The sequence below is a fragment of the Dreissena polymorpha genome, chromosome 2, assembly GCF_020536995.1.
Source record: "Dreissena polymorpha isolate Duluth1 chromosome 2, UMN_Dpol_1.0, whole genome shotgun sequence".
NCBI lineage: Eukaryota > Metazoa > Mollusca > Bivalvia > Myida > Dreissenidae > Dreissena > Dreissena polymorpha.
The window spans coordinates 124,021,688-124,038,854 of NC_068356.1; the positions used below are offsets into that span (position 1 = coordinate 124,021,688).

Here is a 17,167-nt window from a genome sequence, read left to right on the forward strand (position 1 = left end):
AAAATTGCTTATAAATATTCTATAATTTATAGTTCATTCATATTTATAATGTCTGTTTATGCAGGAAGTTTCCACTGTTTCCAAGGAGGTTATGTCAGGCAGAACCAAGTATGTGATGGAAATAGCGACTGCAATGATGCATCTGATGAACTTAATTGCCGTAAGCTATATTTTATCTGCTCATTTCAATAATTATCCCCACGCTTTTCGGAGAAAAAGTAGGGATATTGTGGTTATCTCTGTCTTCCGTCTGTCCATCCGTCTGTCCTGGCCACTATCTCCTCCTACACTATAAGCACTAGAACCTTGAAACTTACACACATGGTAGCTATGAGCATATGTGCGACCCTGCACTATTTGTAATTTTGATCTGACCCCTTGGTCAAAAGTTAGGTTGGGGTGGGGCCTGGTCAGAGATTTTCACTCATTTTGTAAGGTTAATTTTACATTAACTTCTTCATTTTTACACCGATTTACTTCAAATTGATACTGAACCTCTCTTATGACAATACGGTCAATTTCAACTATGCATGGCCCCATTACCAACCCTGGGGCGCCCTGCCCACATAGACCACACCCACCTAAAATTGCCTTTTACTATAATTTCTTCATTTCTACACCGATTCACATCAAATTGATACTGAACCTCTCTTATGACAATACGGTCAATCTCAACTATGCATGGCCCCACTACCAACCCTGGGGCACCCCACCCACATAGACCACACCCAACCAAAATTGCCTTTTACTATAATTTCTTCATTTCTACACTGATTTACTTCAAATTGGTACTGAGCTTCTCTTATGACAAAACGGTCATTCTCAACTATGCATGGCCCCATTACCAACCCTGGGGCGCCCCGCCCACATAGACCACACCCACCCAAAATTGCCTTTTACTATAATTTCTTCATTTCTACACTGATTCACTTCAAATTGGTACTGAACTTCTCTTATGACAATATGGTCATTCTCAACTATGCATGGCCCCATTACCAACCCTGGGGCGCCCTGCCCACATAGACCACACCCACCCAAAATTGCCTTTTACTATAATTTCTTCATTTCTACACCAATTCACTTCTAATTGATAATGAACTTTTCTTATGACAATACGGTCAATCTCAGCTATGCATGACCCCATTACCAACCCTGGGGCGCCCCTGGGTCAAACATGCTGCATGGGGATACGCGTAGGCCTCTGCCGGGCCATTTCTAGTTAATTTTGATAAAGTTCCATATGTTTTGCGAGTTGTTTGTATAGATAGAATTCATATATTATGTATATTCTTCATTTTGAAATGTAATGATACCAATATCTCTAGCTTTTGCCATCTATGTAAGCTCTACATTGCTTGTTGAATAAAATCTACAATTGTTATTTAAATAATGGTGTATTCATATGAAAACTAACTTACAATGAAATTATGTCCGTTTCTCATCTTTTAATTTAACTTCTTGGTAGAAAAATGTCCCTTCAATAATCTTTTCCATGATTTAAAAAATTACCCACTTTGGACCATAGGGCATGGTATATCCAGACCACCTGAGATAATGACATGCACGAACAATATGTTATAAATTTAATATCAATATGCTAATATAACATGAGATCAGAGTGCTTGAGAGTTTTTGTTTTTCCAGCCAGCAGATGTCACTTTTACCATAAAGAGTTGACTGGTGCAAATGGCACTCTGGCTTCATTTGTTTACCGGAATGCACAGACATGTACATGGGCCATTGAGACTGCTGTTGGGACCAATGCATTTGTGGAGGTAATGGCTTGTAATGTCCGGGTACCTTTATTCAAGCTTTTTAATGTAACATGATTAAAATTTATTTTTTTAATCATTATAGCATAAATATGATTGAGGTAATGTTTTAGGCAATGTATATACAAAATATTCTTTGTAGAATGATAATCTTTGCTGTTTCGATGAACAGAATTGTATTGTTGCAATTATATGTTTAATAATCATAATTATATGAAGTTTTGTATCATTTAATGAAAAGTAATAATTTTGAATACATGTAATGAAATATGTTAATCATAAGTTATATTTTTAATTATTGAAACCAAAGAATTGAGAATTGTTTGATATAAAATGCAACTAAAATAATACACAAAGTCTAATTGAATATAAAAGGATGATACAAAAAAATAAGGTAGTAGTGGAATTCCAGCTGAGGGACTTTACCAGTGAAGAGTCGGCCGACATTGCCACCATATATGTGGGAAGTCTAGACCCAACCAGAGCCACAGTTGTTGGCCAGCTATCAGGCACTGTAGGGACACGGCAGTTTAGAAGCTTCAACAACCTCATGATTATTGTGTTTTCAACAGACAGCGAGATCACCTTGTCTGGATTCTCTGGCATCTACGGAAGTTGTAAGACTTCATGCTTGTTTGTATATTGCTTGTCATTTTATCATAAATAAGGTTGTTTCAGTTAATCAGAACATTATGCATGATGTTTAGAACGAAATGGGGACAATACATGTATTTTACTGGTAACCATTTAAAATCAATGCATTTTTCATAATTGTTGGCCTTTTCATTTAACAACTTTTAAACAAATCTGTACAATAAAGAGAATTAGTTTTTCTTATTAATAAGTCATTTGATGGCATATTACTAGTTATGCAGTGATAAGTTGCAATACATTGGCAAACTAATTATTAGATTTTTGTTACACCAGAATATATAGTGTGAAACTGTTGAAAGCAGGCGTAACTGCAGGGGCATAAAGTGTGGGGCTAGTGTGTGGATTTGCGTTTATAAAATACTTCCTTCAAATGAAATAATCCATACAATTAGAAAGTATTGTCCCTGATCAGCCTGTGTCAACTGCACAGGCTCCTGTTGGACAATATTTTATGCACATGCATAAAGCCAATATTTTCTATATGGCAGGTCACACAGATATCTAACCCTTTGCATGCTGGGAAATTTGTCGTCTGCTAAAATGTCGTCTGCTGAATTTCTAAAATTAGCATTTTCTTCGAGTTTTTTTCAAAGAATACTATCAGAATAGCAAACAGTTTGGATCCTGATGAGACGCCACGTTCTGTGGCGTCTCATCTGGATCCAAACTGTTTGCAAAGGCCTTCAAATTTCGGTTCCAGCACTGAAAGAGCTAAAATGATTACATTTACAATGTCCATGTATTATATTGCAGTGTCGTCAAGCTCTGGGTTGGTGGAGTACCTGACTGCTGATCAGACGCAGAGGACCTTCACTGTGTCCAAGTTCACCATAGCAACCATCACAGGCTTCATGGGACAGAGGGACTATGTGCTGGTAATTAAGACACAGGAACAGTACCAGCTGGGACAGGTTATCACAGTAGAGGTGAGCTGGTGTTTTCGACTTTTCAACTTCCTCATGGAGTAGAAGCGGTATTGGTTGTTGAAATTCTTGTCAAGATTATTATGATTGTGCTTTATCTTGTATGATAGATGCTCTACAGACTAAAGTTTGCTGAATTTTGTTTTCTCGTATTGCTTCAATTACTGGATTTTTCATGTAAAATGCTGTGAAGTAAGTGTTCTTGATTTAATGCTATCTTAAAGAAAAACAATTAGTCCTAAATCTTTAATTAAGGAATGTTGTGGTAATGTTTGATTAATATTGATATTTGATGTTGAACTCTGATATCAACTGGCTGTGTATACATTATTTTTGTTAATTTAAGCTGTTAGGCACTTTGTTTTCCTGTCTTTATCATTGTTGCCCTATATAATTTTACCATGAATGGATTTTGTTCAACTCAATCGTGATGACAATATCATTATTCCTTATATTGTTACTCTTAGGTGGATGCCTCAAAGGTGATGAATACATATTGTTTACCATATATTGTTACCCATGCATGGATGTTATGTGCTCATTGGTGATAACAACATCATGTTTTCCCTATATTATTACCCAGCATGGATGCCTGCCATCTACTCATTGGTGATAAAAACATCATGGTTTCCCTATATTATTACCCAAAGATGGATGTTTTGTGGTCATTCGTGATAACTACATCATGTTTTCCCAATATTATTACCCATACATGGATGCTTTGTGTTCATTGGTGATAACTACATCATGTTTTCCCTATATTATTACCCATACATGTATGCTTTGTGTTCACTGGTGATAACTACATCATGTTTTCCCTATATTATTACCCATACATGAAGGCCATATACTCATTAGTGATACTTCATGTTTTCCCTATACTATTACCCATACATGAATGCCATATACTCATTGGTGATAACTACATCATGTTTTCCCAATATTATTACCCATACATGGTTGTTCTTTTCTCATTGGTGATACTTCATGTTTTCCCTATATTATTACCCAAACATGAATGCCATATACTCATTGGTGAAACTTCATGTTGTCCCTATTACCCATACATGAATGCCATATACTCATTGCTGATAGCTACATCATGTTTTCCCTTTATTATTACCCAATCATGAATGCCATCTACTTATTGGTGATACATCCTTTCTCTATAGTTATTATTACCAATTCATGGGTGCTATCAAAATCAATGGTGTATATTGTCACACATAGATGGATGCTTTCCAACTCAATAGTGATGACAACACAATATTTTTCCTATATTGCTATCCATACATGGATGCTATCAAATACAAGTGACAACTTGATAATCTTTTCTGTATTATTTTCTTATTGTTTCCCATAGGTGGATGCTTTCCAACTGAATGATGGTGACTACATCATGTTTTTTGACGGTGACTCTGCTGCAGACAAGGTGCTTGGAAAGCTTTGCAATACCTGTGATAATTACTTCACCGTCCAATCCACAAAGAACACCATGTCAATACTGTTGCGCACTGGCAGGGATATTGCTTCGAACTCAAACTTCAGGATCAAGTACCAGCAAGGCAAGGAATCCCTGCTTGTATGAGTAGTGAATAGGCAATAAGGATGTTATATTTCCCTATTTCCAAATTCTTAAAGCTATTTAGTACAAGTAAAATTATTAATTATCTAATACTCTTGGAATATACTATACGGCCTATTTCAATAAAAAAAGAAGAAATACAGGAAACAGCTTTTTAAACTCTTTTTCTTACAGCAGGATAATAATTTTTAAAACATGTTAATTTTTTATTTAACTTTTTGTTACAGGTTGTATTTTTCGAAGTTCAGCTGAATTTGGAAAGCTGTATACTCCGGGATTCGATGGTAGGATCAATTATCCAAACTTTGTCAAATGTGATTGGCACATTGATCTTCCTACAAATAAATCGATTTCCCTATACTTTTCAAGTGAAACACAACTGAATGATGCTGATAAAAACAGAGTCAACAATGGGGATTTTCTGGAGGTATGTATGTGTTTTTGTGTGTGTGTTTGTTTTGCAAATATGCTATACTCTGACACAGGATTGGTAACATCCAGGGCCCAATCTGCCTCTTGTAAAGCTAGCATATAGCTTCAGGTTTGAAAATACAATCATAATATTTGACAAAATATAGGTCAGTAGCAAACATCTGTTTGAAAGTTATTAAATGCTTGTTTGGTTATTAACATTTTTATGATCGCTTTTATTGCAAAGATGACATAATGGTGCTTTTTATCCCCACATGGAGTGGGAGGCATTCAGAATTGCCTTTGTCCATCTGTCCATCCAAACGTACGTAGGTATGTTAATCCGTATGCATATACATTCTATAGCTTGAGTTTTTAACTTCTCTTAAATTAAAGTATTGATTGAGCTAAAACTTTCACTGTTGAATAACCTTAATGAACTTTAATGTGTAGATGATAGAAGAACAAAAGAATAAGGGATGCAACAATGTTTGGCAGAATTATAGCCCTTTGTACATGTTTTGAACTCCTCCTCTATGCTATGGGTGGATCTTACTCTACACATTGTTTTCAAAGCTTAACTTTTGAAAACACTATTATCCTGTTCTTTTTATGCCCCCTTTCGAAGAAAAGGGGGCATATAGTGATCGGACTGTCCGTCTGTCTGTCCGTCTGTCCTTCTTTCCGTCACACTTTGCGTTTAGGTTTCGAAATATGCTCATAACTTCTATGTCCATTGAGATATAACCTTCATATTTGGTATGCATGTGTATATGGACAAGGCCTTTCCATATGCACAAATTATTTTACCCCTGTGACCTTGACCTTGAACTTAGGGTCCGCGTTTAGGTTTCAAAATCTGCGTTTAGGTTTCGTAAAATGCTCATAACTTCTATGTCCCTTGAGATATAACCTTTATATTTGGTATGCATGTTAATATCTTAATATGGACAAGGCCTTTCCATACGCACACAATTTTTTACCCCTGTGACCTTGACCTTGAACTTAGGGTCCGCGTTAAGGTTTTGAAATCTGCGTTTAGGTTTCGAAAAATGCTCTTAACTTCTAAGTCCCTTCAGATAAAGCCTTCATATTTGGTATGCATGTGTATATGGACAAGGCCTTTCCATGCGCACACAAATTTTGACCTCTATGACCTTGACCTTGAACAAAGGGTCTGTGTTTAAGTTTCAAAATCTTTGTTTAGGTTTTGAAAAATGCTCATAACTTCTTTGTCCCTTGAGATATAACCTTCATATTTGGTATGCATGTTAATATGGACAAGACCTTTCCATACGCACAAAAAATTTTGACCCCTGTGACCTTGACCTTGAACTTAGGGTCTGCGTTTAGGTTTCGAAATCTGAGTTTAGGTTTCGAAAAATGCTATAACTTCTATCAAAGCGTTTATAGGGGGCATATGTCATCCTATGGTGACAGCTCTTGTTGTCTTATAAATTGTATAATTTATTATTGTTATTAAAAACATATATATTTTGTATATTCATGTGAAACGTTTAGTTATGTGGCATACAATGTAATGAATAAGAGACAAAGAATCAACCCTAATCCCATCATTCTGTAAGACTCAAATATTGAACAATACTTATTAGTTTGTGCTTATAACACAAATAAATCTATTAATTCTGTATACAGTAAGTTTTTTACTCAAAAACAACACATTCTTGTATCCCCAGATCTATGACAATGGTATGGCCCTGCACCCTGTCCCAGGGTTCAACACTGCTGCCTTACGAGAAAAAAGCCACGTAGCTTCCTCTGGAAAAGTCCATCTGCGACTGATTTCCTCACCTACACGCTCCGCCCGGGGTTTCTATGCAACCTGGTCTATTGGTAAGTCGTCAAATACATTTCATTGCTGTAGTGTACAAAAATGTTTTCTTCAATATTTTGAGTGCATGGCTACCATTTAAAAGGCACTATTATGATTGTGTATGCCCATACTGAGTGGGAGGCAATCAGACTTGCACTTGTTCGTCCGCCATTCAGTCCATAAGTCTGTAGGTCTGTACGTCCTGCAGCTTGTGTTTCCAACTCATTTTTAGTCCCCTACCGGTTTCACCGGAGGGACTTATGGTTTTGTATCCGTCAGTCCGTCCGTCACACTTTTCTGGATCCTGCGATAACTCTAAAAGTTCTTAATATTTTTTCATGAAACTTGAAATATAAATAGATGGCAATATGGACATTATGCACGTCATTTCATTATGTTCCTATGTCAAAAATTGTGGTTGCTATGGCAACAAATAGACTAGAAATACTGCTAAAAATGGTGTTTTTTTCTGGATCCTGCGATAACTCTAAAAGTTCTTAATTTTTTTTCATGAAACTTGGAATATGTATAGATGGCAATATGAACATTATGCACGTCGTTTCATTTTGTTCCTACGTCAAAAATTGTGGTTGCTATGGCAACAAATAGACTAGAAATACTGCTGAAAATAGTGTTTTTTATGTCCCCCACTATAGAAGTGGGGGACATATTGTTTTTGCCCTGTCTGTTGGTCTGTTGTTCCGTTGGTCTGTTGGTCTGTTGGTTTGTTTGCGCCAACTTTAACATTTTGCAATAACTTTTGTTATATTGAAGATAGGAACTTCATATTTGGCATGCATGTGTATCTCATGAAGCTGCACATTTTGAGTGGTGAAAGTTCAAGGTCAAGGTCATCCTTCAAGGTCACGGGTCAAATATATGTGGCCAAAATCGCTCATTTTATGAATACTTTTGCAATATTGAAGATAGCATCTTGATATTTGGCATGCATGTGTATCTCATGGAGCTGCACATTTTGAGTGGTGAAAGGTCAAGGTCATCCTTCAAGGTCAGAGGTCAAATATGTGTGGCCAAAATCGTTTATTTTATAAATACTTTTGCAATATTGAAGATAGCAACTTGATATTTGGCATGCATGTGCATCTCATGGAGCCGCACATTTTGAGTGATGAAAGGTCAAGGTCATCCTTCAAGGTCAGAGGTCAAATATATGTGGCCCAAATCACTTATTTTATTAATACTTTTGCAATATTGAAGATATCAACTTGATATTTGGCATGCATGTGTATCTCCATGGAGCTGCACATTTTGAGTGGTGAAAAGTCAAGGTCATCCTTCACAAGGTCAAGGTCATCCTTCAAGGTCAAACGTCATATAGGGGGACATTGTGTTTCACAAACACATCTTGTTCTGGATCCTGCGATAACTCTAAAATTTCTTAATATTTTTTCATGAAACTTGGAATATGTATAGATGGCAATATGGACATTATGCAGTCATTTCATTTTGTTCCTACGTCAAAAATTGTGGTTGCTATGGCAACAAATAGACTAGAAATACTGCTGAAAATGGTGTTTTTTTCTGGATCCTGTGATAACTTTAAAAGTTCTTAATATTTTTTCATGAAACTTGAAACATGGATAGATGGCAATATGGACATCATGCACGTCATTTAATTTTGTTCCTATGTCAAGAATTCTGGTTGCTATGGCAACAAATAGACTACAAATAATGCTGAAAATGGTGGTTTTCTGGATCCTGCAATAACTTTAAAAGTTCTTAATATTTTTTCATGAAACTTGGAACATGGATAGATGGCAATATGGACATTATGCACGTCATTTCATTTTGTTCCTACGTCTAAAATTATGGTTGCTATGGCAATAAATAGACTAGAAATATTGCTGAAAATGGTGTTTTTTGGATCCTGCGATAACTTTAAAAGTTCTTAATATTTTTTCATGAAACTTGGAACATGGATAGATGGCAATATGGACATTATGCACGTTATTTCATTTTGTTCCTACGTCAAAAATTCTGGTTGCTATGGCAACAAATAAAAAATATATTCTGACAATGGTGGAATTTCTGACAATGGTGGAGCCGGTAGATTTTTATTGCTTGGCAATAGTCTTGTTAATTCTGAGTGTGGGTCTTGTTCAAACTTTGACAGTTGATTGACTTTAATGTAAAGATGTAGGCAAAGAAAGGAATTTGATTGCAACGAGTTTTAAAAGAACTTTGGACCTTTTTCAGTTTTTCCGATATATAATATATAGTCCCAAACTTTTTTTTTTAACTCCTCTGTTACAACTGGATGGATCCTGCTCAAACTTTCTCAGTTGCACATCTGTAGTGATTTGATGAAGGTTAAACACAGGAATACATGTATTATATATTATTTTAGTCTCCAAATCATAATTTAATGCTTAACTTAACTTGCACATTCTAATAACAACCATAGTCTATAACTTGATTTCTAACTTAACATTTCTTGATCATTATAACAGAACCAACCTGAATATGAAGGTTGAATGGACTTGTGATATACTGGTTGATCGTTTCATACACATGCGTTCTGTCTTTCTGTTACCACAGGTTGTCCAGACCCTCAGTTTGATGCAAACACAGTGGTAGATCCGTCTCCAATCAGACTGCACTACACTGCCAATATGACTCTCACATGCGCTACAGGCTATGCCTTCCACCTCCGACAGCTAGCTAACGGCCCGCCCAGTGTCAACCTCAGGTGTGGCTATGGTGGGCAGTGGGAGGGCTTCCTGCAGACTCCACGATGCACACGTAAGTGTGATTCTTGTTACATTGGCACACATTTGATTGATTGTCGTATTGCTGTTTTTGAAAGTGGTCTTGTTGTGTTTGGTTCATGGAATTAAAATGTTAAAACAAAAGCAAAACTTTGGTCCCCCAGCAAAATCTATATATATTTGCCAAAATCCTGATTTTTTTGCCATTTAAAACAACAATTTCCAGTGATTGAAAAGAAAAGTATTATGTATAAAATTTAATAAGTTATTATATGGTATACAATATACATTGATTCAACCAGTAAACATAACCATTTATGTTAAATCGCTTCATTAAGAATAAATAGTAACAAATTGTCTACATTTGTATATTCATAGTGGATCAATGTTTTAGTGTTGATCTTAGTTTCATGCTGTGAATGATCTAGATTTATTTTTCAGCCAAATACTGTGGAGTTGTTCCAAACATTGAGAATGGCTACATAGAGTCATCTACAGGGGCTACGTACGGAAGTACAGCCACATACAAATGCTTCTCTGGGTCAACGCTTCAAGGAGTTGGTACCATCAGTTGTCAGGCAGATGGAACCTGGAGCCAGAGACCAACATGTGTTGGTATGGAGACTGTGGGGGATGCAGTGGTGATAGTTAATGTGTGAAATCAAGAAAACTGGAAGACATTTTAATTTTTAGAGGAGATTCTGTCTTACAACCTGGTGTATACCATTCTGTTGACTGTTGGTAATAGTGATGCGGGATAACATTCTTTTTAAATTTGGCATTCATCTTTTTAGAATTAAAAGTTTTCTCCTTTAAACATTCCGTACTTAGTGACCAAATACATTTTAATGCAATCATTCATTCAATAGAATCGAATTGAATAAATTCAATAATCAGGTTTCATTTAACAAAATTATTATACCCCCACAAATGAAGTTTAGGGGGGGTATATAGGAGTGAGCTTGTCGGTCTGTCTGTCGGTCCGTATTAAGTGTCCGCTCTCTATTTCAAGTTGTTTTCATCCGATCTTCACCAAACTTGGTCAGATGTTGTATCTAGATGATGTCTAGGTCAAGTTCGAATATGGGTCATGCCGGGTCAAAAACTAGGTCAGGGGGTCACTTAGTGCGTTTTAAACATTGAGCATGGTGTCCGCTCTCTAATTCAAGTAGTTTTCATCAGAGCTTCACCAAACTTGGTCAGAAGTTGTATCTAGATGATGTGTAGGTCAAGTTCGAACATGGGCCATTCCGGGTCAAAAACTAGGTAACGGGGTCACGTAGTGCGTTTTAAACGTTGAGCATGGTGTCTGCTGTTTTTTGTGAAGACAACATGCAAAATATTCTGTGTCATTGTGGCATGTGGGGGTATTCGTCACTTCTGTGACAAAGCTCTAGTGTTTTTTTTTTAATCTCTTAGAATCTTAAAACAACACAATATTTTATACTATTTCAGCGGCAAGATGTCCATCTAATGTAAATGACTTATCTATTGCCAACGGAGTCGGGGTCCTCACAATTGGAGATGGAACCAGAATTGGTTCCTACTACAACTACAAGTGCAATGCTGGGTACCAACTTGTCGGTTCCCCTGTTGTCATCTGCCAAGAAAATGGGACGTGGAGCCATCCTGAACCTACATGTACCAGTAAGTTGGCGCATTTGATGACTTGTGTGAGTGATGATACATACATGTACTTACTAGAAAATAGTCTGATTTTTATTAGGAATGTATGTTACTTTATTTACTTTATTTATTCTGAGCATATACAAATTTTTCTTGAATATAACAATACCTCATTCAGAAATTCTAGTTCATGGAATAGAGTACATATTGATGAAAATAACCAATATAAATTTATTCTTAATAAACACACAATTATACTAACTGATTTTTTGTCTAATAAGGAGAGGGTGGAAGAACATTATGATGGATTTGTTGTCAGTGGTAAATCAAGGACATGACGTTTTTTTAAGTCTCACTCTGGGAAAACAAGGCTTAATGCATGTGATTAAAGTGTCATCCCAGATAAGCCTGTTCAGTTCACACAGGCAATCAGTGACTACACTTTCCACTTTGTTGTGTTTTTCATTTATTTTTATTATAAAGAAAGTCTCTTCATAGTAAAAATCCATGTGAGGTGGAAAGTGTTGACAAGCATTAGCCTGTGCACACTGCACAAGCCAATCTGGGACAATTCTTTGGGCTCATTCATGATACCCTGGTTTCCCAGAGCGAGGCTCATATTCTAATTAATTGTTCACCTGCTCGTTAATTGATGGCCATGTTTCAGGACTGAAGTGCCTCCTGCCACAGATCACCCAAGGCAGCTACATCGGTGCCGTTGCAGAGAGCCTTTTAGACTTTGAAAACACTCTCACTGTCACATGCAACTCTGGATACCAGCTGGGTGCCAACTCCATCAACACCGTGAGCTGTCAGGCTAACAGAACTCTCACTCAATTACCCCAGTGTGTTGGTAAGCTGGCTTTTTGGGGTATTTTTTTTAAATAATGAAATTGTTTGTGTTTTGATATATATTTTTAGGTTATGTATTTACAAGTGTTTTGTGGTTGATGGTACCTTGAGATTAATTTTTTAATTTTGCTCTGGGAAATGGGCTTAATGCATGTTCTTACAGTGACATCCCAAAATCGCCTGTGCAGTTCGCAGGCTCTGTGCAGGCTAATCAGGGACGAACTTTTCCCCCTGGAGTTTCATTTAGAAGAGACTATCTTTAATGGAAAAATTTCCAAAAAAAGAGGAAAGTGTGATCCCTGATCAGCCTGCGCAGACTGCAAAGGCTAATCTCGAAAACACTTGACACACTTGCATAAAGCCCATCTTTTCAGAACGAGGCTCATTGAAGAGACAAGTAATCGGAGTACTGTAGAATAGTCCATGACATTTTAATGGACAAATTACATTCATTGTATTAATAAATTTTTATTGGTCTCTGAAAGTAACTTTACTTTTTTATTATTTCTCTGAGCTATTTATACTTATTACAGGAAAAATGTGTTGCAAATAAATGAGTCGCTAACTTTCTTTTCAATGGTTTAGATTATAGATTCAAAAGTGGATGTTCTGATTTTCTCACTACAGAATACCTGTACTCAGACTGCACTAAGCACTTTAATGGCTATACAGTTTGATTTATAAGGTTGTTTGTTCCATTTTCTTTGATAACAGTGTATGATTTTTAGGATGAAAACATGTCTTTCTTGAATATATAATACCGTGAACACAATGATGTCTTGATCTGCAGATATAGATGAATGCACATCAGGTTCACCCTGCACCAAAGGGAACTGTTTGAACTCGGTCGGTTCATTTTCATGCTTCTGTAATCCTGGATATGAACTGGATGCATCTTTAAGAAATTGCATTGGTAAGAAATTCTATCTTTCTCACTTCAATTGAATTTTTATTATACAATTGAGTAGTTTATTTGGATGTTTAGCTAATACAAAAAAATAACCATGAAAAGGGCAAAGTATTAATGCACATCTTTTTGAACTGTGATTGTTTTATATATTAGTTAATACTGAGTGTTTACACACCATGGTTTGAATATATGTGTAAAAATATGGTGGAATAACATGCACAAATTTGTTGAGTGATCTATTACAGTAAAATTATGGTTACTGGTATTTTAATAGAATCATTCACAAACCATATCTTTTTTGTCATAATATATATCTAAAATGACAGTCTGACCAACCAATTATCATAAGATTCTTGTCATTTATTTGTAAGTTTGAATAAAGAATGAATTTGTTATTTAAGATATGCTGTCCAATCTTTCAATACGCCAATATTTTCAGACATCAACGAGTGCCTGAGAAACAATGCCAATTGTGGTGGGACATGTACCAACACTGATGGGGGTTACATTTGCTCCTGCAGTGACCCTTTTGTATTGTATGCGGCTAGTGGAACATCCGGCCTGTTCATTCCATCACCGGAAAGTGGGACCAGACCTAGCGATGTCTACTATATCAATCATACTTGTGTTTGTATGTGACTCCTTTATTTGCACACTTACTCTCATCTTTTTTCCTTTTGAATAAGTCAAGCACTGTTTATTATTCAACTGTATATATGCAGAAACCAAATACAAATAAAGATAAAATGTTGTTTCTAAATAATCTGTCCCCATTGATTGCAGTGAAGAGCTGCCCTGCTCCAGAAACAAATGTTAGCCGTGCTACCCTGTTGACTCGAAGGAGCACCCATCTCTATGGTGACTTGGTTGAATATCAATGTGACATGGGCTTCACACCTGGACGCACATTCAGGAAATGTGGCGACAGTGGCTGGTCAGATTTAACACCATCTTGTACAGGTGAATTTTGAAGGTTCTTGGTGAATTATTGATATGCATACACTGAACTAAAAATGTTCTGTGTGAACCTTAAATCTTTAAGCTTTAGGAATTGTTGATGGTTGTTTCAGTTTCCATTTTAATAAATCTACCATTATCATTTAGGCAGTGGTGTAATAAACAACAGTGGTTTAACTTTGGTGTATAAAGCATGATGTATAAAGCAAACTCAAGCAGTCTAATAGAATAATCTTGTTGTCTGTATTATCTTTTTTCGTTTGTGTAGTGTTAAGGCCACTTTTGATTGGGGTTTAAATCACAATTAAGACATACACTCATACAGTGATGTTAACTCTTTCAGTGCTGGAACCGAATTTTGAAGGCCTTTGCAAACAGTTTGGTTCCAGATGAGACGCCACAGAACGTGGCGTCTCATCAGGATCCAAACTGTTTGCTATTCTGATAGTATTCTTTGAAAAAAAATCGAAGAAAATGCTAATTTTAGAAATTCAGCTGACGACATTTTTGCGGACGACAAATTTCCCAGCATGCAAAGCTCTTTTCTCTGTGTTGTTTTAGCCATTCAGTGTACAGATGATAGGCCCAATACTGGTCTGTCCAACCCAGCAGTTGTATCAGGAAATTACAACTTCAACTTCAGACTGGATCTCAACTGTAGCCAGGCAGGTGGTGCTATCAAGTTCCAGCGTTACAGATTCTGTACATACAACATGGCCATGGATAAATATGAGCTCCAGGGATCACCATATGATTGTGGGGGTAAGATGTAATTTCTGACTGAACACTTTGTTGTTTTATATGAGCCGCTTAGTGCAAAAATTAGTCTTTTAGCCATATGTGTCCAGGATAGCCTGTGCAATCATGCCTTCTGGTCTAGAGCTACCCTGACAACAGTCATGTATTGTTTTGTGGTCTCATTATCAGATAGGGTAGCTCCTGACCAGACTACATTGATGCATATGGCTCTTTTTTACATGACGCAGCTCATAGGATTGGTCAACATAAAGATTGTTTTAAGTAAAGATACAAGTGTTAAGACAAAGCTTATTTCAAATATAAATATTTTGCGCCATTATCTTTTGAATATTGACTTAAACTTTCATGCCAGACTTTGTTTTAGTTTTTAAAGGGATCTTTTCACGGTTTGGTAAATTGACAAAATTGAAAAAAGTTGTTTCAGATTCGCAAATTTTCGTTTTATTTATGATATTTGTGAGGAAACAGTATTACTGAACATTTACCATAGTCCATTATAGCCATTATAAGTATCTTTGGATGATTTGAAAACCTAAAAATTATAAAGCGTTGCAACGCGAAACGATTGAATAATTTGGAGAGTTCTGTTGTTGTCGTTTAAATTTACGAAACTACGAAGATTGCTATTATAAGGTATAAAATACTTAAACTCTGTATACCTGGCGGAATAGCCGAGAGGGCTAATGCGTTTTTACTTCAGACTAACTCCAGGACTCCGGGGGTCACTGGTTTGAGCCCTGGTACCGGCTACTTTTTTTCCTTTTTTTAATTTTATTCTTGATTTTTTACTGGAGCTTTTAAGATCCAATGTTTACATTTATCAATATAAAGCATTTAATGACAAACTTCCAAATATGCCAAAATCTGTGAAAAGGCCACTTTTAAGTCTCATGGTACATGAAATAACTTTCTGAATGTTACATTAAATTCAAATTGTATTACATTTTTAAGTGACAGATACTGTTGATTACAATACCTATTTATTGTTTATTTATTTGTGTTTATTTTTGTTAAATGCTCTAGAGTTGTTTTTGTCAGGAAATATTTACGATACAATATTACGATATTTTTTATTTACTGAAGATTAAGATAATTGTATCAACAAACTAGAGAAGAAGATTACTATTATTTTCAGTCTCTCGCAAGTGAAACTTAAATGGAATGATTATCTCCTTAGATGCAAGTTTGAAGATTATAGACAGATGTACAAATGGTGACTTTGTTTTTTCAGAGGTTGACTGTGGAATACCGATGGCGTATTCAGGAACCAACTATGCTGCTTCTGTTGTGAACACAAAGTTTGGCAGCCAGTTTACGTTCACATGTTCTGCTGGAAATACAAGATTTGGGAGTAGTGAAGCTGGCGACGATGTTGTGCGATGTACAAAAGACGGATACTGGGACTTTGGAAGCCTGTCCTGCTTTGGTGTGTAGAATATCTTTTGAAAAAGATTTTATGTACCTTTTAATACCTTATTATGTGATTTATGGTTATTATTTAAGCATCATTCTGGGAAAACTGGTCTAAATGCATGTGTGTTACGTTCCATCTGAGATTAGCTTGTTGTCTGTAGAGGGTAATCAGGGTTTAACACTTTCCGCCTGAACTGGATTTTTGGTAAGAAGAGACTTATTAAACGGAAATTTCCATTCCAATGGAAAGTGTCGTCCCTAATTAAAATATAGTGTGAATATCCAGAGACTTAATTAAATTATGTCTTTTCAGGTCAGTCCTGTATTGACCCTGGTGTTCCCCTTTGGGGACAGATTGTCGCAACACAAAGATCGTTTGCTGACCAGAGCACAGTCACCTACCAATGCCTGAGGCCCGGGTACAATATCACAGCCGGACCCACAACCATCACCTGTCAGGGCAGCTCTTGGAACAACGCACAGACACCTGAATGCACAGGTGAGGAGATTTGTACTGAATTATTTACAGTTAGTTGTGAATTATTGTTTAAAGATTTAATGTAATCCATTATTTCATCAACATGGAAATTATTGTTGTTGCTATATTTATTTGGTAGACATTTGAACTTGTTATCATTTTGTTCTTCAACATCAAATTGAGATCTCTTTTTAAATTCAGTTTTAGTCTAGTAGGAACGGGGGCTCACCATACATGTTTGGAAGGTTTTATTTAAATATGCTG

The 17,167-nt window shown here is 36.2% G+C and overlaps 2 protein-coding genes across 2 annotated transcripts in view; both read left to right on the top strand.

Moving 5' to 3' along the window:
- Positions 1-4,937, top strand: part of LOC127870051 (uncharacterized) — a 32,353-nt gene extending 27,416 nt beyond the window's left edge. The window contains exons 5-10 of the mRNA XM_052412711.1: positions 65-160; positions 1,645-1,775; positions 2,185-2,389; positions 3,180-3,352; positions 3,817-3,831; positions 4,713-4,937. Of these exons, the coding sequence (XP_052268671.1) occupies positions 65-160; positions 1,645-1,775; positions 2,185-2,389; positions 3,180-3,352; positions 3,817-3,831; positions 4,713-4,937 (845 nt within the window). The remainder of the gene's footprint in view (positions 1-64; positions 161-1,644; positions 1,776-2,184; positions 2,390-3,179; positions 3,353-3,816; positions 3,832-4,712) is intronic.
- Positions 4,938-5,165: 228 nt separating this feature from the next.
- Positions 5,166-17,167, top strand: part of LOC127870052 (sushi, von Willebrand factor type A, EGF and pentraxin domain-containing protein 1-like) — a 46,998-nt gene continuing 34,996 nt past the window's right edge. The window contains exons 1-12 of the mRNA XM_052412712.1: positions 5,166-5,361; positions 7,043-7,199; positions 9,739-9,942; positions 10,350-10,523; positions 11,364-11,555; positions 12,202-12,387; positions 13,177-13,299; positions 13,736-13,927; positions 14,080-14,256; positions 14,815-15,015; positions 16,244-16,438; positions 16,739-16,924. Of these exons, the coding sequence (XP_052268672.1) occupies positions 7,058-7,199; positions 9,739-9,942; positions 10,350-10,523; positions 11,364-11,555; positions 12,202-12,387; positions 13,177-13,299; positions 13,736-13,927; positions 14,080-14,256; positions 14,815-15,015; positions 16,244-16,438; positions 16,739-16,924 (1,972 nt within the window). The 5' untranslated portion in view covers positions 5,166-5,361; positions 7,043-7,057. The remainder of the gene's footprint in view (positions 5,362-7,042; positions 7,200-9,738; positions 9,943-10,349; positions 10,524-11,363; positions 11,556-12,201; positions 12,388-13,176; positions 13,300-13,735; positions 13,928-14,079; positions 14,257-14,814; positions 15,016-16,243; positions 16,439-16,738; positions 16,925-17,167) is intronic.